Genomic DNA, 24,002 nt, shown 5'->3' with positions numbered 1-24,002 from the left:
TTTTCCTGCCCTGAAGAGATGAGTATTTATTTGAACGATTGTATTTTTGGACCTATGTGAACGCTGACCTCTTCTGTAGCTGACAGGTGGACTGTTGTATGACAGTCTAGCTAATCTCGAGTGTGGTACACGTTGCCCACAAATCAGATTTGTGTAAGACACACAGCAGGACCTCACCTCTCATCTGTTCAAAGTCTTAACTTGTGTTTGGAATTTTCCTAGATCCTGTTTCTTTCTTTGCCCCCAGTTGTGTTTTGCTTTGTCTCATGAATGTTCTGTTCACGCACAGGGGACGTGGGTCCATCTTGGGAAGAGTCTTACCGTCTTCCTGTTATCCGGGAAGCGTGGCAGCAGGAAGGGTCCTATGTAGAGTGGTGGCCGTTTGTCTGATGCCTTGCACACAGTGCTTCTTCTTTAGACAGTCTTCAGACACTGCACTGCTTCCTGTCCAGCTCCTCTGTGTGTAACAAAGTGCACTGTATTTTGTCTTAAGCCATAGATCTTACGCTATTCTGGTTTTTACATTCATTTGCAATAGCGATGGAGGAAAAACCATAAGGTTAAAATCATTTTTGTGCTAAAAAGGCCACTGGTGAATGCCATTTCTAGTTAGTGGTAGATTAATAGAGTCACAAAGATTTTGTGTGTTAAATGACTAAGTAGTGTACATAGCCAAGAGAAAGCCAAAGATTTGGTGGTCTAGTCACTATGTATTAATTTTTGAACCTATTTGCAACCAGGAAAAGTGATTATACTTTAGAAAATGAATGGAATATAATGCTGAGTGTGTGTGTTTGTATATATATATATGATATATATTATATATAGAGATATTATATATTAGATATATATTATATATATTATTTGTACTAGATAGAGCTTCTGTTACTGTCTGCTAGTAAAAAAAGACATCTGCTTCTTGTCAAAGACCTCAGAAAATGCATAGTGATTCTCTCCCAAGCCATAGGGCCTCCCCCAACATGAAGTGTTCCTGATTACCACTGGACTTTGATTTCCAACATCTTGATGAAAACAAAAGAGGGCTTGAGTTTTCTTAGCAGAACTTTTATTGCGAATTGGTGTGCTGTGTCTGCAACTGAAGTCTTATCCTAACTAATTAAATATTGTAATGAATAGCACACTTTTAATGCATCAAATGCTTTCTACTGTAAAGTGGCCACAAAGAAAACTTCTTAGAAAAGCAGTCCAGTAAATGGCATTTGCAACTCTTAATGTCAAGTGTTGAGGATGTCTTATGTCGGGGATTGCCCAGTATGACCATGTTGGGTCACACCGTACTTCTCTGCCTGATAATCACACAGCAGAGTTCCTTTCATAAGCTCCTCTCTCCTGCTCTGTTTGTTACACATTTTTGTTCCATCTCATGGTAATAAGTCTACTCAAAACCACATGTTGCCTTTCCTTATAGAACTTATAGAAAACATGCCTGCTTTGGCATGAAATGAGTCTTCTTGTCTTTCTTTTCTGGAGAGCCAAGGTACTTCGGGCCAGTTCTGATTCTTAATATTGCCTCTTCCACACAACATACACACACACACACACACACACACACACACACACCCCTAATAAGGCCCTTGCCTCATAAAAACAGTCTCCCTTCTATCCCTTCCTTTTAATCGCTGCTTGACCTTTTGAGCAATAAGACATTTTGGTGTTGAAAAGACAATAAGGTCCATCTCTTCTGGGCTATTTTAGACACATCTCCCTGGAACTTAAGTAGATCCTTTGAGCCAATAACAAAGTCAAAAGTTTAGAATTTTCTCCTCTTTGATTTCCCTACTTACTTCCAAAAGTCATCACTTGTGGGGAAGGGAAAACGTCAAGGAATCCAGTGTTCAGGTGCAGAGAATTGGTCAGAGGGCTGTGCTGTTGCCTTGCATTTTCTTACAGACAGTACGCTGTGCGCTACCGAGAAAAGGGGGAGTCCGCAAGGTGGGATTACAAGCCCGTCTCCAACAGACGAGTGCTGATAGAGAACCTGATTCCAGACACCATGTATGAATTTGCAGTCCGCATCTCACAGGGTGAACGAGACGGCAAATGGAGTACATCTGTCTTCCAGAGAACACCAGAATCTGGTCTGTATTCAAAATGGCCTTTGGACTTTCAACTTGGGAATTACCACGAAAGGAAGATTTAAAGACAGTTTAAGAAGCCAGTAGTGATAAAGGCCAGCAGAGGCATTTTTCAAAGTAACATTAACCCTAAATTTTGGAAGCGTTTCTATGTATGAACACAAAGAAGTTTCCTTGGGTCCATGTTGTATCCTTCACCGGCTATTTTCATGAGCATGTTATTCTGACATGTGGAGCACATTAAAACCACGTGGGGCCTCCATAAATCCCCACTGTATGTGTGAATGCCCCTGGACCACACATGGCTCTAGAATAGAGGAGAGACTCTTCTTTTTTAAGGCTGAGGTCATGTTTGATTTTGGGGGAGAAATTTGTTCTATATTTAAGACTACAATTATTTTCTTTTAAACTGTGTCTTTAGAAACCTTATTCAAAAGAAGTTGAAACTGGATTTTCATCTTCTTTTTATATTTCACTATTCAGCAACGAGAGAAATTCTGAATTCCTAAAAGCATTTCCCTATGTATGTCTAACCTTACTATATGAGTTGGTAAAACTGATATAAATCACACAAAGAGCAAGTGGAGAATTTTCTCTCGTGTATAATAAAAATTAACACAGTAGCTCTGCAATAAAATTGTGTATGTAGGGACCACATGTCATTTACTTTTAGAATACCCATAAGGGCATTTTTAAACCTTGGATCCTTGTCCTTTTGTAGCTCCTACCACAGCTCCTGAAAATTTAACCGTCTGGCCAGTCAATGGCAAACCTACGGCTGTCACTGTAGCTTGGGATGCACTGCCTGAGACCGAGGGGAAAGTGAAAGGTAGGAACCTCATTACTTAAAGTATAAGAAGCACGTGGGAGTGAAATACCCCAAAGAGAGCTGTGTACATTGACTCTGATAAAAACTGGTTCTAATCGCAGGCTTGGTGACTGCAAAAGCAACAGGGAAGCAACATACCTATACGGGGTGCTAATGCAATGGACAAGGATATTTCATGAAGGGTTTTCATTGTCAGTAAGACCCAGGTCATCATGAAGATGACTTTTCACCTTCCCTCTATGCAGGGATTTTGATGCTATTATCAAGAGGGCTGTTTTTAATTGTATGGATGTGACATCATAACCTTTAACCAAACAGAATGACACCCTGTTTTTCATGCTGTGGGCCTTTTCATGGTGCCAGTAAGACCCAGGTCATCATGAAGATGACTTTTCACCTTCCCTCTATGCAGGGATTTTGATGCTATTATCAAGAGGGCTGTTTTTAATTGTATGGATGTGACATCATAACCTTTAACCAAACAGAATGACACCCTGTTTTTCATGCTGTGGGCCTTTTCATGGTGCCAGTAAGATCATGGCAGGTAGGAGTGGCCAGAAATCCCACGGGACCATAAATGTCTCGAATGGGACTATAAATATTTAATGGGCTTGAAAATCAAGTAATAAAATAAAATGTTAAATAGATTTTTTTCCCTATTTGTCAGCATTTTGAACAATTGATTTTGGGTGGGGGGCTGGTTGAGGAAAATATGACCTTAAAATAGAAAAAATATACTGTAGATTTAAAAAAATGAAAATAGCATAGAATATCCACAACTAGTTAAATTTTAAAATGGTCTGTTGAGAACATTAAATAAAAGCACAGATAATTTCTTTTTAATGTAAAAACATTCAAGAACCTTTTGGAAGTCTATCTGGAGACACTTAAAAGGGTGGTGTTGAGGGTTCCCCTGACATCGCCTATACAAATGTACTCTAAGGCTACTTTTTATTGTTGCTTGATTTTGGAAGAAAACTCTAATATGGAAAGTTTGTGTAAGCTTAAGAAAATTCAGAAAATTATCACTGATCTTCTTTGAGAATTTCTTAATTGAAGAAATTGGGTGGTTCTGTTTTCTATTCAACTGTAAGTTATCTTTTCTGACCTATAAGGATAACTTTTCACTGAACAGTAGAAATTATGGAAGGTAGAGGTAGGATAGTATTTTCTAAACTTAATGCTTTCTCACTTCCCACGTTTTTAAAGATATATTGTACTATTCTTGCTCATTTTTTCAATGGAATAAATCAGAAACAAATGAAGAGAAAAAATAGTTAGGATACCCCCTTTTAATCGTTCTTTTTATGACAGTTTGAACACTGGCTTCTGTATCATTATTGTGATGCTGAAAAGACTTCTGAAACTTGAATAAAGACATGTTTTAGCTGACTACCTTTTTTATGAAAAAAAGTTAGAAGTTATTAAAAAAAAAAGTCAGTTATTGCTCCTTTGGTGACCTTATTACCATGCCACTTATTTTTTTCCCCTCTCCCACATCTTAGTTTATATTTATAGCTCTTTGGCAAAAGAAGCTCCCTGGTAGTCAATTAAATATTGCCAGAAGTAATAAATAGCTACTGAGTTTTTATGTCCGAAAGAACTCATGTACCTCACTAACCTAAAGGTGTAGTGGTAGGATTGTAAATTTACAATTATCCTGGGGCATTTTTTATGCCTGAGAAATAGAAAACATAATAAAAGAATATACTTCGACATGGTTAAATTTTTTCCAGATGAATTGAATCCACAAAAAAAAATCAGAATTACAAAATTTTGTAGACAGTGGGTTCTTTTAATTCTTACTTTTGACCACCACAAATGACTAGTTTGTTCATTTTCAATGAGAAAAGAATGCTGGGTTTTTTTGTTTTTTGTTTTTCAGACAAATGTACTTTTTAAAGATTAGAGCTTAGGGAAAAGGAAAGATCATCCATACTCCCCTAGGAAGTATGATAATTGCTTGGTCATTCTGTAATTTAAATTATTTTTCTTGGTTAGCTCCTACTCATATTAATTTGATAAGTTTTGTAAATCTTGAGTTCATTGGCAGGAAAATAGGCACGAGAGTTTTTAGTTGAGGGTGAAAATTATGCTTTAAAACGTGGCTTCCTTATGTTGCAGTATTTCCATATAAGCATAGAGATATATTAGTTCCTTGGACTGAATTTGCTATGATTTTCAAAGGCCCAGGGCATTATATGTTTATAGATATAGCCAATTAAGGATGGAGACATTAAACATCACATGAATCCGTGACTCAGCAACTTTTCCTCACAGTTTTAAATACTGTGAAAAATCCTTATCCGAATATATTAGGAACTTTCATAATTCCTACAAAAGTGAAATTATATTCCAAATATGGAATTTATCTGGCTTAATGCACAAATGCAGATAGCCCAGATTAATAAAATGGAACTCTTAAAAGGTGTCAGCAGCTATTCAGAATCAGTTCCTAGGAGTTGTCATTTTTTTTCCTGTGGTTTCTTCTCTTCTGCATACAGTCTGTCAGAGTAAATTAGTAAATAAACACAATGAAGAAAAAAACCCAAACACAAGGGTAAATATTTTTGGTAAATGTATGAAGACTGGCCTCCTGGGGTCCATATAGTTAGTTTGCTGTATATGGAAAGTTGCCAGCTGACTGACTCCGTAGGCCTGTCTGGTAGCCCGATTGAATTGCCAGCTCACCTTCTACTGTGTCTTTCTGCTCCAGCTACTGACTTGGCGTGCATCGCTAGAGAATTAATTTTAGTAATGCACGTTCTAATTCATCCTGCCCATACAGTCTGTCTACTGGACACAGGACTGTTTTCAGTTTCCTCCTTCCAACCGTCTGCCAAATCATTTCAGAATACATTCTTTCATACGCCCCGGCTCTCAAACCATTTGGAGCAAAGTCCCTCACCTATCCTGGAGAGACTACTTCTGCCCTAGTGGATGGTCTGCAGCCTGGGGAACGCTATCTTTTCAAAATCCGGGCCGCAAACAGGAGAGGACTGGGGCCTCATTCCAAAGCCTTCATTGTCGCTCTGCCAACAAGTAAGTAAGCATTGTGTATTTGTTGCTCTCTTTTTCTCCTTCTTCATTACTGCTAATTGTGGTGTGTTCCTTTGAATCACGCTCTTGGGTTTAGAACGGCTCTGTTGATGAATTTTGGGGTTAAGGTACCATATTGATGTCTATAATATTTTTGTGGTCCCTTTAGAAATTGATCTCCCCAAACGCTAAAATGTTATTGATGGCTAATAACATTAATTACTATTATAATAGTAATTATGAATTATCTAGTAATTATGTGACTAATGTATTCATTATGTGATTCATCTTATATCATTGTGTAATTTGGGGTTTATGATGACAGGGAAAGAACATTTTTACAGGCAGAATGTGACATTTTTAGTTGTTAGCTCATTTTAATGAATAAATGGCACATAAAATTTTTATAGTTTGTATGCCATTATTTTGGAATGCAACCTTACTCAGAAGAATTTCAGTTACCTTGTTTATCTGCTCAGTATCAAACCCCAGCAGGTTAATAAAAGCCAAAATTGGAGTGGGGTGTTTCTGGACTGTGTTTTCTTTCCTGCTTGTCTACATTTACACCAGATATTGGGAGCTTTCTCTTTCATTATATGCTGTGAGGATCCACAGTATACTGCAATATTAAACAGTTCTATCCTAAAAAACCCCTGAAATAGATGAAGTTTGCTCTCTCTGGATCCCCCATTGCTATATAAGTTCTTCTCCGCTTACAGCATCCCTTCCCGCAGTCCATCCTGCTCTCAATGAAGGGTAAATTATAGGGTACACATAATATAATGTTTTGCCTACCCCAGGGGTCTTTTTATTTTACGCTTTATTGTGGGATTACAAATGTATCCATTATAAAATGGATTTTAAGCAAGAAAAAAGCAAGTAAGGACATGTTATGCGGAATAGGGAACTCTTTGTAATGCCTCAAAAATTACAAATTTGTAGCTCACCCCAGTCATTTGCAAATTACACACAACACATCTCCATATAGCTTTCAGTATAGATCATTCAACATTTTGTGCCAGGCTTGTGTGTATTTCTTGCCTACATTGTAAAGAATGGCTATAATGCACTTGTAGTATCTTGACAGTTATATTAAGAAAGTCCTATATAAGATTTTGTGCTTACAAAATCAATGAATTACTTCCAAGTACTCATTTCAGAATTCCTTCAAATAAGCCGTGGCATAGCCTGATTCAATTTATAGAAACTCAATACACATATTTTCTAGGACTATGTTACTTAAAGCAAAATAGAACTTTAAAAGAGATTGCTATAATTGGGAAAATAAGTGTCATGTCTAAAGGAGGAGAAGTTATCAATTATTATTTACTAACTTTAGACACCTCCATACTGCCATCTTACTCATTTTCCGTTGCATATCTTTCATATTTCTTCTTTGACATCAAATCCTTTAAAATCTATTACAGCCCCTACCAGTGAGTCTGATGTTCAGCAGAAAACAGACACGGGAGATCATCACAAGCCTGAAAAGCCCGAGCCTTCCTCATCTTCGCCCAAAGCTCCAGCTTCCTCAAAAGACACTCCTTTGCCTGTTTCTCCGCAAGGGAGAAATGTCAAGAACCTGCTTCTTGACTTGAAGAACAAAATATTGGCTAATGGTGGGTTGCCCAGAAAACCCCAGCTTCCCCCCCGGAAGAGTGAAGGGGTGGATCTTCAGTCGACAGAAATCACCGAGGAGGAAGCGCTGGATTCCCGAGGGCACCCACCAACGTCGCCCTCGGAGACCCAAGGCCAGAAGTCCCAGCAGAGGCCACCAAGTAGACCTGCCCACCCGGTCTTCCCTGCGGGGCGGACTCCAGGGAGAGCCCGAACGCCGGGGCTGCCCCGGAAAGACGGCGTGGACAAGCGTGGCTCCTCGGCCGCCTCTCACCCTCGCCCAGGGGCGCCCCCCTCCGCCTCTTCGGTCCCAGCCACACCCCCTGAGGGCCCCGCTCACCACCCTTCCAGCCCTGATGACAATGACTCCGTGGGCCAAGAGGAGGAAGGGCCAGCCGCAGGCTCCCCGCAGCCACCTCCCAAGAGCGCAGCCCACGCCCGGCCCGCCCTGTCGCCCGGCCGGCACCCAGCCTGGGGCGCCCTGCGCGACAGAGGCTCCGCGTACCACGGCGCAAAACCAGCCTTGCCCGCTCGGAGGGCGCCCCACTCTGAGGATGGGGAGGAAAATTCCAGGGCTTCAGCCCCACCCGCGAGACTGTCTCCATCCCACGGGGGTTCATCTCGGCTGCTGCCCACCCAACCACAGCCCGGGTCCCCGCTCTCCGGGGGCGGGAAGGATGGTCACGATGCCCCAGCCGCCAAGTCCACCGCGCCCTTACGGGCTACCCAGCCCTCCTCGGTCTCCTCTCGTCTCTCCTCAAGGACACAGGCCTCTGAAGGCGCAGATGACTCGGACGGCGGCGGTGACCATGATGCTGAAGAGAAAGGGAAGCAGGCTGAAGCCACGGCCCCGACATCTCGGTCCCGGGCGCCTGTCTCTGGACATTTCAGTGTGCGCAGGAACAGGCCCTTCGCTGCCCCCGGGAGATATCCACACAGGCTTGGCGGCGGCCGCGGACCCCGGTTACGGCCCCCCAGCTCCCCGCCGTCCACCGTGGCCCCCCGGGTTCACTCGACGGTGAATTCTCACCCAGCTTCTGACCACAGGCGAGGCTTGGGCGGCCATGAAGACAGCGAAGAAGAGGCAGGAGACGAACAGCCGCTCCCGGCCACCGTGGCGAATGACCACGCGTCTTCCTCCTCCGGGCAGCCTGCCTCCCGGGGCGCGGACCACCTGAGAAGAAGCCCCCAGAGAGCGGCGAGCCTGCAGCGGAAGGAGCCCCTCGAAGAGAACCCCAAGGCCGCGGGGACTTGGGCAGGGGCGCATCCTCAGGCCAAATCTCCGCCCTCTAAGGCGCAGGATGTTCAACAGAGCTCCGACGCGGGCGTGGAGGGCGGGTCTCCCCAAACGCAGCTGTCTCCTGCGCCTCGCTCACAGCACCACCCCGGGACCGGCGTGCCGCGAAGGATGGGTGCCGGGTCCGCCGCTCCGGAAAAGCAGCCTTCATCGGCCGTCTCCGCGTCCCAGCAGCAGCCCCGCGGCCCGCAGAGCAAGGAAGAGGGGCGTCCGCCTTCCAAACCCCAGGCCGGGCGTCCCCACCCCACGTCGCAGGAAAGCGCCTCCTTCTCAGACCCTTACTCGTCCAGAGGCAGGCAGTCCTCCCTCACGGCGAGCTCCCAGGGGGGGCCTCCCACGTCGCCCCAGAATCAGAGCGAGGATTCCGACGACAGGGCAGAAGCGGAGACCAGGGGCATCCGGGCGCCCGCATACTCGGCGGGTGCCAAGGTCGCCACCCCGTCCCTTCCCAAGCACCGCCAGGTGGAGGCTCAGGCAAGAAGCGCCGGCGACAGTCACCTCCGCAGACCCCCAGGCAGGCCCGGCAGCCTCCACCCCCAAGCCCGCCCCAGGCTCCCCGGCAGAGCAGGGCCCCAGGCGGTGGGGAAGAAGGACGGTGCGTCCCAGGCCACGCCATCCAAAAGGGAGCCCCTGCCGTCAAAATCGCAGCAGTCGGTCTCGGCCGAGGAGGAAGATGAAGACGTGATGTTTTTTAAAGGAGGAAAGGACAAGGACAAGGACCCACCGTCTTCCTCTGTTCCAAAGTGGCCCTCCTCCTTCATCCCCAGGGGCGGCAAGCACGTGGATGGGAACATCGCTAAGGCGGAGACAGAGCCTGCTATCGTGCTTGCGCCTCCCAGAGTGAGCTCCCCGCAGGACGAGAACGCCACCCCGCTGAAGCGTCCTCCTCCCGCACCTCCGGGCAGCTCCCCGAGAGCCACGCACCTCCCGCCCAGACACCCCCCTCGCAGCCCTGCCACCCCAAGCCCCACGGAGGGCACCCCCTCCCCGCCGCGGTTCACCACGCGCGCCCCTGCCATCTACTCGTCCACCACCCCTATGCTCTCCTTGCGCCAGCGCATGATGAACTCAAGATTCCGGAACCCTTTCTCACGCCCGCCTGTGAGACCCCCTTCCAGACAAGGTAATTTGTCTTTAACTTAACATTTTCTTTACGGTTCTCAGCGGTGCTCCTAGAAAGTCCTGAGAGCCTTTGATTTTATCGAGCATTTGCTCTGTCCAAGCATTGTGTCAGGAGCTTTACAGATATAACATGATCGCACCCTCTTAACCATCGCCTGGGTCTGCATTGCTTCTCCTGGTCTTCAGATGAGAAAGCCAGTGCTTAGGGGTCTGAGTGGTTTGCTGGAGGCCAGACAGCCGTGAAGTGGCTGAGCTGCAATTCCATTCCCAAACACTAACTCCACAGCCCTCGGCCATTCCGCTATCCCATACTGCTTCTTTGAGTTCCTTAACATATGCTCTAAATCTGAAAATATGTCGCAGCCATGATGCCAAACTCAGGTTCCTGTGTTTTAGGTTATTTTTAGTTGTCCCTGTGCCAGGACATATTAAGGAGTCCACAGGAAGGAGTATCTCCCCGTGTGGGCTGGATCTTGGGCTTGTTGTTCTGCATATAAAACCCTCAGCTGAAAATACCCCGGGACAAACTCAAACGTCTTGGGTGAGGATTGCTCAGGCATTGCAATCAGTGAATGTTGTCTCAAACCTCCAGAAAAGGCATGTTAAAGGCGCATGTCACACAGAGGAGTAGCATGCCGATGGGTGACTTAGGTTGAGGACAGAATGTAGGCAGCTGTGAACTGGAGTCTACATGGACCCCAGGGCAGGATCTAAGGTATTTACTCGAAATCTGCATTCAGTTCAGTGGTGCCTTACCCTCTCCTTGCATGGAATCAGGGCTTAATAGAACACTTTTGAATGAATGTATTAATATCTGTTAACCTGTGCAATATGGTGTTAATTTAGCCCAGCGTAAAGACATAGAACAGTACCCCACGTGGAGTTCAGTTTTCCATTAAAACGGACTCTTTTACACAAACCTAAGACCCTGATAATAGATGTAAAACCCACATTCCCTTGTACATAGAAAAAACTCAATAAATTTTAAATTTTCAGTAACTATTTGACGGAGAGAAATGTCTCTGACCTGCAAATAGTTGTCAGGAAGCCCAAGCACTTTATCTGGTGGGCCACGCTGGGGCAGAATGCTCCCAGTGGAGGCCTCAACCAAACTGCAGCTGATCAGAAAGGGCATGAGGTGAAGAGAGAGGGCAGGTGCAAGGAGCAGACAGACAGCAACTGAAGGCCAGCCAACTGGGCCTGCCACTTCCTCTCTGAGCAAATACTTCTCAAGCAGCCCCACTGAAGTCAAGCTTTGAGTCAGCTCTGTGGGTTTATGCTCTGCAATTGACGGTCGGGACCCAAGTCAGCTAGAAATAGTGAGCATGTTAAGTATAATCTGTGGAGGAGAGCAGGACAGCATCTCGTACACTTTAGAGAGAATTTTCCCCATCCTTCCAACTCTCCTTCCCTCCACCTTCCAACTGGCTAAAATAAAGCTACAGCTACTAGCTTTAAGGTCTTAAGCCTTATCTGGAAAATTTACTTATGCTGAACATGCTTATTCCCCCAGTAATGTCAGAAAACTGTGACTTTACCATACTTTTCATAGACATTCATATTTGTCATGTAGAAGTCACAATTTAAGACTATCGTTATCTAATATATTTGAGCTATTGGTTTAAAATTCTGTTTAGTGTTCCTGTTTGAAAAGATGTGTTACTACATATAGTTTGGCATGAAGGCAACTTTCCAGGAATGTTGAATTTACCAGGTTCTGTTGTTGGATTTTTTTTGTTTCTGTTTTGGTTTGTTTTTTGGGTTTTTTTTTGTACTGTGTAGGTTATAATGGAAGACCAAATGCAGAAGGGAGAGTACTTCCTGGTAGTAATGGAAAACCAAGTGGACAAAGAATTATCAATGGCCCTCAAGGAACAAAGTGGGTAGGGTAAACTTCTTTACACATACCGGTTGTTTTCATGCTGTTGGGAAGAGAAAAATGGTGGGCATTGTGTAATAAAAAATGAAGCGGTCTTTTTTTTTTTCTCTAGTTTTAACCACTTGTATGTCAATATACTTATACTATATTGTTTCTTCCAGTGCTCAGAAAAATCCTTGATTCTCCTGAGTAACTAGTTTGCTTTCTTCTCATAACTAATTAGGTCAGACATGGGCCTTTGTTCCCATTTGCCTTGATTGTTTAGGAAGGTCACACAAATGTTTGGGCCAACCAGTTACAGAAAACCTGAGGCACAGCCTCTCAGATGAACTTCTGTTTTCCCACTCCTGCCTGATAGCTTTATTTTATTTCTTGTTATTGTTCGATTAAAGAGTATACATATTTTCTGTAAATTGTCTCAAATCCTTTGTAAAAGGAAGCAGGGTAAAAACAATTGAACAAACCAAAAATCCCTGAATCAAATAGGCAGTTTTTATCAGATCACCTTTTGAACCTTCCAACAATTTGACCAAAATAAAAAATAAGTATTAGTGCTTTATGTATGTTTAAGCTAAATGACTTTAACTTCCTGGGGTTAAGATAAATGTTTAGGAGTTTTTGGTGGGTTGGGGGGTGACAGGCAGAACACCTTACAATGTTCAGAGTTTTAAAATATTTTTTCAGAGAGTCAAAAAATTATTTATAGTAGAATTCCCAGTCAAAACTTCCCATTTAAAACAATAAGGTTTAGGAAAACATACTGAAGAACTTCAAAGAATTTTCAGTCACAGGTGACCTAAAGATCCATTTTATCATTTCTCAAAGGAACAGAAATTTATGGAAGGAAGAATGCATATTAAAGCAAAGTGTCATTGTAAACAATTTTGAATTGAAACTGTATGGAGTAGATTTCAAAAGTAGGGTTTATATAAATAAGTTTTATTTTAATTACTGAGACAGCACCCAACAAAGTGGCCTGCTTGCAGGGGCTCCTCCAATGTCCTGATTGTGCAGAGTCATGGTTTTCAAACATTGGTGAGCATCAGAATCCCTGGGGGGCTTGTCAGTGCAGTCTGGGTAGGGCCAGGTAATTCTCATATCCGACAAGTTCCCAGGTGAGGCTGGGGCAGCTGGTCCAGGACCACACTTTGAGAACCAACAGTGTAGAGTATGAGTTGTTTCTTAACAGAGATAATAATGCCTTTTGTTCAAGTTTTATAATTCCTTAGAATATGAAAATTTTGCATGCATACTGTAATAGGCAATTTAATTACAAATTAAATTGGTTTTGTTATAGCAACTTTGATTTTTAACACTAACAGCCAAATAGAAACATGTCATGTTCATGGCAAGAAGTTAAAACAGTTCAGAAATATATGAAAAAGATAATAAGCATCCCAAACCACTTCTTAGAAATAATCACTGTTAACAGTTTGGGATATAATCTGTCCAGAATTTTCTCTCTGCACTTTTAAGTTTATATACACAAATGAATATATTTTAGTTTTGCAACATAATCAGTCCTATAATCTAAGTCTGCATCAGGATATGTCAATAAATATAGAATTTCCACATCCTTTTCATTGGCTGCATAGTATTTCACTGGATGGATGGGCCATAATTTATTTAATCTCTTTCCTCTGTTGATGAACACTTAGGTTGTTTCCTACTGTTTACATACTACAACATATTAAATGGTAAAAGTATTTTGAACATCTTTTGAATATTTGAGAAACTTAAAACAATTTACATATTATATAGATAAGCAATTATAATATGAAATGTGACTGTTTCATACTTTATTCTTATTAAACCTTATGAATGATGCTGACAAAAATAATGTTTCCTATTCACATATGTTCATGTAGTTGGATTAAGGTGAACATTTTGAAATGTTCAATATATCCTTTAATCTGTGTCATGGATTTAGGTCGTGGATCTTGATCGTGGGTTAGTATTGAACGGAGAAGGAAGGTACCTCCAAGATTCACAAGGAAACCCCCTTCGAGTTAAACTAGGAGGAGATGGTCGAACCATTGTGGGTAAGTGAGAGTGTTTTTTAAGGAACGAAAGTGTCCTGACTTAGCTGTAGAGTGACAACTTCTCTCTTTCTCCTCCTACTCATTTTTAATGGGGGCCCTTGAGCCATGTGGAAAAGGAGGTGCCTCAGAAGGGGGCGGAACTTAGCTTCTTCCCTGATCCAGCTGTCTTCTTACAGACTCCACCCTCTAGAAAAGGTGGCTCTTGACTTCATTCTTGGGATTGGGCAGCGGAGAGCAGGAGTCAGCAAAGCCGCTTCTAAAGCCAAACCCTGTCTGCTGCCTGTGTTTATATAGCCTGGGAGTTCAGAATAGTTTTTACATTTTTAAATGACTGCCAAAAACTCATAGAATGATAATATTTGTGACATGTGAATATTATATTAAATTCACATTTCACTATCCATACACAAAGTTTCAGTGGAGCATAGAAACATGCATTTGCTGGTGTACTGTCTATGGCTTTTTTGCCCTGTAGTGGCAAAGTTGAGTAGTGGCGTCATAAAGCTTAAAATATTTACTCTCTGGCCCTTTACAGAATAAGTTTGCCACCTTATTGTCCACAGTAGCACTTTAAGTCTTTAGGGGTAGGAATGAAGAGGGGGAAAGAATTACTTTCCTTACTAGAGACTTCAAGTTATTGCAGGTAATGGGGCATAGCAATGAAATATTTATATATTTATATAAGATAATACAGAGTAATGGACAATAGCCTAGAAATTTCTGGAGAGCAGCAGATACTGCTCCCTCAGCTGATGTCCCTTTAATTATTTCTTTGCCTTTTACTGATGAAAATAGAAGCCTCTGAGAAGACATTTTCCACTTGCTTTTTGCTTCCCCTGTGTCATCTCACCTTGTTGCACAGCTTTTGTTTGATTTTGTTTCAGATCTGGGAGGGACCCCCGTGGTGAGCCCCGATGGCCTCCCCCTCTTCGGGCAGGGGCGACATGCAAAACCCTTGGCCAGTCCCCAGGATAAGCCCATTTTGAGTCTTGGAGGGAAGCCCCTGGTGGGCTTGGGGGTCATCAAGACAACCACCCGTGCCTCCACCGCCATCACGCGACCCACGACCGCCACGCCCCCTCGGCCCACCACGACCACCACCACACGGCCAACGACCACCCGAACCACTACGCGGTCAACCACCACTACCACCGCCCCCGAGCCCACCGCCCGCATCCCCACCTGTCGCCCTGGGACCCTGGAGCGACATGACGAGGATGGCAACCTCGTCATGGGCTCAGATGGGATCCCGGAGTGCCACCCCGAGGAAGGTAACCGTCTTCGTTCTACTGGTAACTCACGTGATGGCGCGCTGAGTTGCCGACTAGGGTCGCAGAGACTGCGGGGTGGTGAGTGGGGTGCACAGTGGGGCAGCAGCTGCAGGCATTTGTAGCTCACGGCGTTTATTGACCGCGCTGTGTCACAACTAGGGTGGTCAGATTTAGCAAACAAAAACATTGCGTGGGACGTGCTTATATGAAAACTTCTCTAAAATTCAAATCTAAGTGGGCATCCTCTGTTTTATCTGGCAACCCTTGTCACCACCCAAGTCAAACATCTGGCTGAAACATGGGACATTGTTAGTTTGGACCAGAGCTTCCCAAAGTGGGTCCCACTGGATATTAGTAGATTAGTACTTGTTATAATAATAATTATAATATAATAATAATTATTATTATACAGTAATTTTTAAAGAAAAGGTTCTGTGATTAGCTGTGTGATTTAAACAAGGTTAAAGGAATTTCTTACTGTCTCATTGTGAATTTTCAAGTAAAGTAGCGTTTCCCAAGCGTGTTTGATCAGCAGTCCCTTTGGAAAATGCTTATCCTTGCGTGGCAGCAGGGGCCGCCCACTGGCTAAGACTGAGCCCTTTCCCTGCTCTGGGACACCCAGCCAGGGCTGTCCTGCGCCCCTGCTGTGTCATCCTGTATTTGCCTCAGGCTCGAGAAGGCAAATTCACCCCCTTTCCCTCGGGTTGAAATGAATTGCAATGCAGGCTGTAAAGCTTCTGTCTTTTTAAGCTAACGCAGAGTGAAGACCCTTCATTTCAGGAAATCACACTCATGCCCCGAATTCTTACATAGCATCATTGACCTGATAAACCCAATCAGTTTGAACGTGAATGCTGTCTCCAAACTGGGAATTCTGTTTGAAGTTAGTCTTTCCATGGACAAGTTCCGAAGAAACAGGAACATTTGACATATCTGAAAATTTCACACCAAAGAACAAGGAACACACTGAAGAAGAGGACGATTGGGAAGAAAATTCTCACAGTACCAGCTAACCCAGTGAGTACAAATTGGAATTTACCTTTGGGTTTCCGGTATGAAAATATTATGTATTTTCCTTACTTCTGCGTACTTGGATGTGTTTATTTTTTTTAATTGAAGTATAATTAGAACAGATATTTGTTTAATAATTGGTTGTAAACAGAAGAGTGACTATTTTGTATTTGGTTCTAATGACTACTACTATTATTATTAATATTTTACATTTTCTTTTGTCTCCTCTGATGTAGGCCTTATTGCATGTTCTTTGCATTTCCTTTGTATTTTGGGGCTTTTTAGTTGGCATGAAAGTCAGTATTTTTCTTGGTATTTTTGTTTCTTCTTTTCTTTGCAAATCATGATAGAGATGTGTATTTTTTACTTCACTCCTGTCCATTCATCTGATAGCCTAGCCCAAGCCAAATTAGTGTCCAAGTGTTAATAATAATTTATCTCTAAAAGCAACTATACTCCAATAAAAATAAAAAAATAAAAATAAAAATAAATAAAAAAGAAATGCAATGGTAGTAAAAAAAAAAAAAAAAAGTAATAATTTTCCTCTAGACAGCATTTTGAAAATAAGTACAAAGTCTTGGGAAAAAAATTAAATTTGGGGAGAGCAACCTATCATCCTCAAACAATATCGTAATGTACTATAATTTAGGATTTTAAAAATACTTCTGTATGGCTTACCTTCCTTTTTTATTTCTGCTGCTCCACTAACAACTTTATTAAACATTTTCTTCTTAGTATCATTTCTAATCATAGTTGTTTTTATTAAAAACATCTTTAATAATGGCTTTCTTGAGACAAAAATCACATGCCATCAAGTTCTCCCTTTTAAAGTGTACAGTTTTTAGCATATTCATAGAGTTGTGCGACAAGCACCACTATTAAATTCCAGAACATTTTCATCACCCTCCAAAACAAACCCTATACTCATTAGTAGTCACTCCCCATTCCCTGCTCCTCCCAACTCCGGGAAACCACTAATCTACTTTCTGTCTCTGTAGTTGCCTATTCTGGACATATCATGTAAATAGAATCATATGAAATGTGTCCTTTTGTGTCTGGCTTCTTTCAATTAGCATAATTTGTTTTCAAGTTTCATCCACATTGTAGAATATGTCTGTACTTCATTCCTTTTATTGCTGATTAATATTCCATTGCGTGGAGAGACCACATTTTGTCCATTTATCAGTTGATGGATGTTTGGGTTGTTTCCACCTTTTGTCTATTATGATTAGTGCTGCTATGAACATTCGTGTACAGGTTTGTTCTTTTTTTTTTTTTTGAATTCCTGTTTTTATTTCTCTTGTGTAGAGTTGCTGTGTCGAATGGTAACTCTCTGTTTAACTTTTTGAGGAATCACCAAACTGTTTTCCATAGCAGCTGCACCATTTTTATTCCCACCAGTAATGTATGAGGTGTCCAATTTCTCTCCATCTTCACCAACACTTGTTATTATCTGTCTTTTTCATTCACAGTGGGTGTGAAGTGGTATCTCATTGTGGTTTAGATTCATAGTTCCCTAATAACTAATGATGTTGACATAGCTATTTTTTATACTTTCTGTGTATAGGTTCTGAAATTGAAAGTGAGCATGATTAAGTCTTGTGTCTAGATAAACCCTGAGTTAGTGAATTCATTTGATAAATGTTTCTTTATCATTGTACAGCGATTTCATTATGAGAAAACCCGTGTGGTAATTTGAAGAGGATGGAGTAGCTCTTGTTTTTGTTTTTCTGGCTTCATTCATAATTTTGGAAAATAATGTCAGCAAATGATCATTAATCATCTACTCCACATGGGTTGGGTTCTGTGGGAAACAGAGAAAAGTCGGTGACATAGCTGTGCCTCTGAAACCTCACAATCTAACGCACAATCTACCTGAAATTACAGTAGATAGAAACAGCTCCCTCTCATTAGGAAACCAAGTTGTTTATCTTTATGGCAGAGCAAGATGGGATAAAGATCAGTTTCTCCAGGCCTGAGGCTTTGGTGTCTCGTGTCTCCTTTTGTTCTCTCATCTCTGTTGTCAGGTCTCATCAATTCTCACCAGTTCTTCCTCCGTCACATTTCTTAGACTTCGTACCTCCATTGCTAGGCTGACCCTATTGGCCCAACACTCAAATTATTACTCCTTACTGGGCTTCCTTACACCAGCCTCCATGCGTCTCCTATCCAGATGTGCAGCTCGACACACATTCCTTGAATGTGACTCTGATTCAAGCACTGCACTTGCCTCAGAAATAGAAAGCATAGTTCCCGCTTCATCCACCACTGGAATGCAACTGTCAGGGCTAATCCTGGAGAGAGGTAGAGGTGGAAGGGAGCATCTTAGGGGGGAATTAGCTTCTAAAGACGGCTTGTAATTTGAAAATCACAGTCAAAATTATTCACAAAAATCCTCTGCATTATCTATAAAGTACAGTAGAGTTTGCCATTTCTTGGTTGAACACGTTCCAGTGGCCTCGACCTGCAAAAACACATCCTGTAAATGGGACAATGAGACTCAGGACAGATGCTGATGTCAGCGGAACGACAGTCCCAACTCTCCCCCTCACACTTCACCCCCAGAACCACCTGTACCGTGCCTCCCTGCCTCTTGCTCTGCTCTCGTGTTTGTGTTTTCTCTCAAGTACTTTTTTTGTTGTGTTCGGTGTACAGTGGGCCCTCTGTACGGCGGGTTTCACATCCGCGGATTCAACCAAACTTGGATTCCTTGTACTACACTATTTTATAAAAAGGACTTGAGCATCCACAGATTTTGGTATTCACAGGGGCTGACCGATTCCCAGTGTATATCTAGAGACAACTGTAGTTCAGTTTATAATGTACACCCACAAGTGCTGGGGCTCCATGTGTATACAACCAATATTTATTTACCAAGCAAATTTTGGCCATGGCACTTTGCAACCTAGTAACCTGAAATTGCTGTTGTAGGGATGATGATTTAGAACCTGTGTTGTGATCCCTGAGAGAATACCTGCCCTTCCAAGAGTCCCCTCGTCAACCCCCATATAGCCAACCATTTGTCATTATCTTCCATTGGCGAAGTCCTAACATTTTGTTTCTAGCCCTCCAATTTTAAAATCATCTTTTCACATCTCTTAGTCTTGGCTCCCCTGGTTAAATCATGCCCCTCTTTCCCTTGAAAACACTGCTTTAAAATAGCGTTCTGGGAATAACCTTGTGTCATTAAATCATTCCAGTAATTTAAGCATTTGTTATAGAGGCCATATTGTTTGCATATTCCTGTAAGCATAGATGCATATTATATGCTTGTTTCCAGCGTATTAGTGCTCTTTCTCTCTCTTACACACACACACACACACACACGCACACTTTTTTGCTTGCTATGACTTCTCTATTAAATAATAAACTCCTTGCAGTAGAGACAGCGTCCTCTGCTTCATCTCGGATTCCTCATGGTACCTAATTATGCATCTTTGAATATCTACACCATACCCCAAGCCATAGGCATTCTCTGTTTTCTACTGAGAAGTCTTTTACCAGCGATCCTTGTTTTTCAGGTTCCATTTCGACAGCAGATCTGATGGTATCGTGTGTGTCTGGAAATGTTACGAGCCAGCTGAATATCTTCAACAATTTGTAACATGACCTTGGGGCATGTTTTAGAAGAACATCAGTCATTGTGGAAAACAGTTCCCTCCTGCCACAGCTCACTCTCAAGACAGAAAATACAAACAGAATAATTGAAAATTCACTTGAGCTGGACCAACCAAATAATTCGCAAATATCCTTGGGTTTCAAACAGCTGGAATTTACCTTCTCTCTAAACTTCTAATGAGAATCTTTTTTATAGTTTTTAAAAAATATCTCTGGAGCTAATACCCGAACATTTTGCGCTCATTTTTTTTCATGACTGTTTGGATAAACTACTCAAGAAAATAAACTTGAGTACCACATGGTTGGTGGCTGGCAGCTACTTTTATATGAAGAGGTGGAAGCTTCGGGCATTGATTCTGGGTTGGCTTATAAAACATCCAGTTTTATGTAGCTCCAAATGCTTCAAAATGGCATTCAGGTGGGGCAAATTCTGAGGGTCAGCTTTTCCCCCAAAATTGTAAATCTATTTCATTACATCTGGAAGTTTCTTTAACTTGGAATCAAGATGGTGCTATTTTAGAAAAATTATGCCTGACTTTATTTGGTCTTAAAAAAAGGAGCACTAAATCACTCAGTAGGATGTTTACTTTTGCCAGAAGACTTAACTGTCACTCATCTCAAGAAGTGATCCAAGTTCGCAGGTGAAAGACATCGTTTCTGTGGCCTGGTGCTGGACCAGAGCGTTTCAGCTCCTCAAGGAATTGTATTTAGTATCAGGAATCCATGAAGGAAACGCTATACTTTCCCCTTTTCTCGTTCACTCCGGGATGCAAAAATTGTACAGCTTATTCATTTTGACCTGACCAAAAATAGTAATGAAAGGAAATGAACCTGAGCTGATAATGAGGTAAAACAAGACTACATTCTTGAAAGTTAAATGGACACAGGGAGGAAAATGGTTTCTGGGAAACAACAGCCAGATAACTCCAAACGTTAGGTGGTGTCAACCTGAAAACTGTCTAATTTAAACCAGCCCAGAAGTAATTCCTCTTGGATCCAGGCATATTGACATTGGAATGACCTAAAAAAAAAATCGCGTCTAATCGTTTTTCTCGAAATGCCCATCCTGAAAGGCGGATCATTTACAACTTCTCTTTGTTGACTTTCGTTGGCCCCGTCAGAACATCCCCAGCGTCACCACCTCCATGGTGAGGCAGGTGGGGGGCATGTCACGGGCCTCGGGTGTATGCGGGGCTTTTCATCGCAGAGGGGCCAGACAGGCGAGGCAAGGTTGCCACTGTCCTCGGCTGGTGGGGTTTGTTTCCGCAGCATCGCATTCATGAAGTTATTCAAAGTAGGCTCAGACAAGGCTAGTAGAATGATTACATTGGTGTATTTCTCAGGAATGATCAATGATTTCCTAGCAAGAAAACAATTCAAAATTGGTGCCTGTAATTTTTTGAGTGAAGGGGGTCGGTGTACTTTCTAATTCAATTCCCCCTTTATTATGCTGCGAAATGACGATTCTAATAAAGCGCCTTAAGGTTTACAAGCAAAAGATCGGTTAGTCCAACTTTTAAACAGTGGCGGCAGTTTGATGAAGTATAAAGAACATAGTCTTTGGAGCCGAGGCCTTCAAGTCCAATTCTGTTCCAGCTCTTTGTCCTTTACCAGCTGTGTGACTCCAGGCATGTTATAAATCCGTGGTGTCCTTGGCTGAGAAGTGGGTATAATGAACCCCATTTATCTTATGTGAGGATTAACTCGAACAATATATATGTGACAGTGCCTGATGCCCAGAAGGCAAGTGATAAATCCTAGTTCCTGCTTCCTGCCTCCTCACACCCCCTCTGCCTTTTAAGTGTGCCTTGCATTGAGAGTTCTATATAATTGCTGTGGCTTCAGGTCAAAAGGAAGAAAGGAATTCCTCTGAACTTTTAAGGTGCCTCAAGATTTTACCAGCTACAAAGAAGCGGTCTCCTTTTTGCAGCTGCATTTTCCTCCCACAAGTCGAGAAGTAATATATTGATCTCCTCCCACCTTCTCAAAAAAGCTTCTGCTGAAAGGACCCAGATGGTGGAGGCAAAAAACGTGTTTTTTGCTTTCACTCACCTTTCTTAACCAAGTTGTCATCCATGCTCGTGATATCAGTTCAGTCGTTAATAATAGTCATTTTAACAATGGTTCTTATAATTAGGGCTTTCTGGAAGACATCAAAAAAATCACATATAAAAGTCTATCAATTGCATTTAGAGGATGATTTCGTAGTCATAATAGATCTCATGGTTTTGTAAATAAAGCCCTACCTGTTTGTAAAGAGAAGTTTGTAATCATTGGAATATTGTTTCCAAACTTCATATGCAAGTTAAGAAGTCTAATCAGTACAGATTTGTCTCCTGAGTCGTTGAGAGAGGGTGGGAGCTTAGAGGGGCAGTGAAGCCAGTTTGGAAAACAGGAGAGGCAGGAGGTCGCCCTGCTTCCGGAACATGTGAGTGGCAAGATCCCGGCAGGTGGGGAGCCTGGGCACCGCAGAGGCGGGAGGAAGGTCAGAAACAGCCCCTTGTGCTGGTAGGGAATGCTGGGGAGGTATCTTTGTTTTGATCCTTGAGGGCATCCCAGTGCCCTTCTCTGAGTACAAAGGAGAGAAAATCTGGGTTCCAACTCCCTTCCTTCTGAGGAAGCTGAGGAGCCCCTGGCAGGGGGCGCTTATTCCCCTGGAACCATCATGGGGCTGGATCGCTGTGCCCTTGGCGTGATGCTGAGAAGAAACCCTGGGGCATTTGCTGATCCTTCCCCTCTCCTCCTTCACTAGATGAGTTCTCAGGATTGGAGACAGACACGGCAGTGCCCACGGAAGAGGCGTACGTGATCTATGATGAAGGTACTAATGTTTTTAAACACATTATTTGGATACTTTTCTGATGGGAGAATCTTATTTTAATGACTAAGTGGATGATCTCAATTTCCATTTCCTTCGGAACTCGGGTGTGTGGCAACGCTTAGGGAAGGGTGGTTATACCGTTCCCCTCCAAGTTACCCCCCAATACAGGTTAACCTAAAGGAAAACAGTGTGCTTGATGCACAGATGCAGCTTCCAGACAAGTTCCCTGAGCCCCCCTTTCCCTCCCCCTCAACCCCTCCTTCCTCTAGAAATTCTGGAGCTGCTTCATTCTGAGCCTCCCCGTCCCCCATCCACACTGTTAGTAAAATGACTTGATTTAACCAAGTCCCCGCCTCCAGCCTTGACTCTTCCCATTCTCATTCTTTCCTTTCTCTCCTTTTCTAATTACGTAAAAAAATGCAGTGCTCTAGATGTGCTGATTTTCTTTTTTTTTTTATCATAGCATGTTTTCAACTCAAGGTAAGTTTCTAAGATAAAGAATACACATGCCTTGCATGACATCTGGAACAGTTACTCCATCAATGGCAACTAATCCTGTCATTATACTTATGACCCTGCGATTGGTCTGTGTGTTTTGTAAGTTACCTCCGAAATTGAAGGAATTCACGTGGAAATCTTGTCCCCACCCCAGTGCTGGCCTTTGACACTCGGGGTGTCTGTCCCCACTCTTGTGCTCTGCCCGCCTGCTGCTGTCTGTAGTACCAAGGCTCTTAAATCACGAATGTGGGAATAATGTCACCTTTGATGCAATCACGATCATTCCGTGTCATGGTTTAATCCCCCAGTTTTCAAAAAAAAAAAAAAGGACTTAAAAGAAAAACAGCAGAAGTGAGAAAGCAAAGGAAGCTTTCTTAGCATCTTTGAAAATAGCACCTTTCTTATGATTTGGAGCTGTTGAAAGGGAGCAGAGTTTTCTTTTTTGTTAACGGATTAGTTCTCTGAATAGGATTAATCCTACACCCCTCCCCAGAGAAAAGCCCATGCACAGAAGATAAATTTCTTAAAAAATCAAGTTTCTTTTCTCATGTGAATTTTTTATGGCTTTAAAAGGGAAAGTTATTTAGGCAGAGAATGGTCTTGGACCAGTAACAGGAGCCTGCAAAACTGGGTGAATTCTAAGGTTCTGTCCAGCTTTGATTCTAAAAATCTCATTTTTCTGGTCATTGTGTTTTTTTCCTTCCTTTCTTTTACCAGGAGCTGGTTTTCCGAGAGCACTGAAATGGGAGGAAATACTGTTTTGTTAGCAAAAAATTCTGTTCAGGCATAGCATTTATTCTAGGGGGTGGCGGGGTGTGTGCGCGTACATGCTTTCGTGTAGAGATCAATCTTAAGAAGGTAT

At 42.6% G+C, this 24,002-nt stretch overlaps 1 protein-coding gene across 3 annotated transcripts in view; it reads left to right on the top strand.

The window, feature by feature from the left end:
* FNDC1 (fibronectin type III domain containing 1) overlaps positions 1-24,002 on the top strand; it is a 95,507-nt gene that overhangs the window by 51,070 nt on the left and 20,435 nt on the right. For all 3 annotated transcript variants that reach the window (XM_061207265.1, XM_061207264.1, XM_061207266.1), the window contains 8 exons: positions 1,912-2,099; positions 2,818-2,925; positions 5,779-5,967; positions 7,392-10,001; positions 11,783-11,883; positions 13,810-13,921; positions 14,806-15,192; positions 22,574-22,642. In XM_061207265.1, coding sequence (XP_061063248.1) covers positions 1,912-2,099; positions 2,818-2,925; positions 5,779-5,967; positions 7,392-10,001; positions 11,783-11,883; positions 13,810-13,921; positions 14,806-15,192; positions 22,574-22,642 — 3,764 coding nt within the window. The remainder of the gene's footprint in view (positions 1-1,911; positions 2,100-2,817; positions 2,926-5,778; positions 5,968-7,391; positions 10,002-11,782; positions 11,884-13,809; positions 13,922-14,805; positions 15,193-22,573; positions 22,643-24,002) is intronic.

This window comes from Eubalaena glacialis, chromosome 12 (assembly GCF_028564815.1).
Source record: "Eubalaena glacialis isolate mEubGla1 chromosome 12, mEubGla1.1.hap2.+ XY, whole genome shotgun sequence".
Lineage (NCBI taxonomy): Eukaryota > Metazoa > Chordata > Mammalia > Artiodactyla > Balaenidae > Eubalaena > Eubalaena glacialis.
This window is presented reverse-complemented; position numbering and strand designations above follow the sequence as displayed.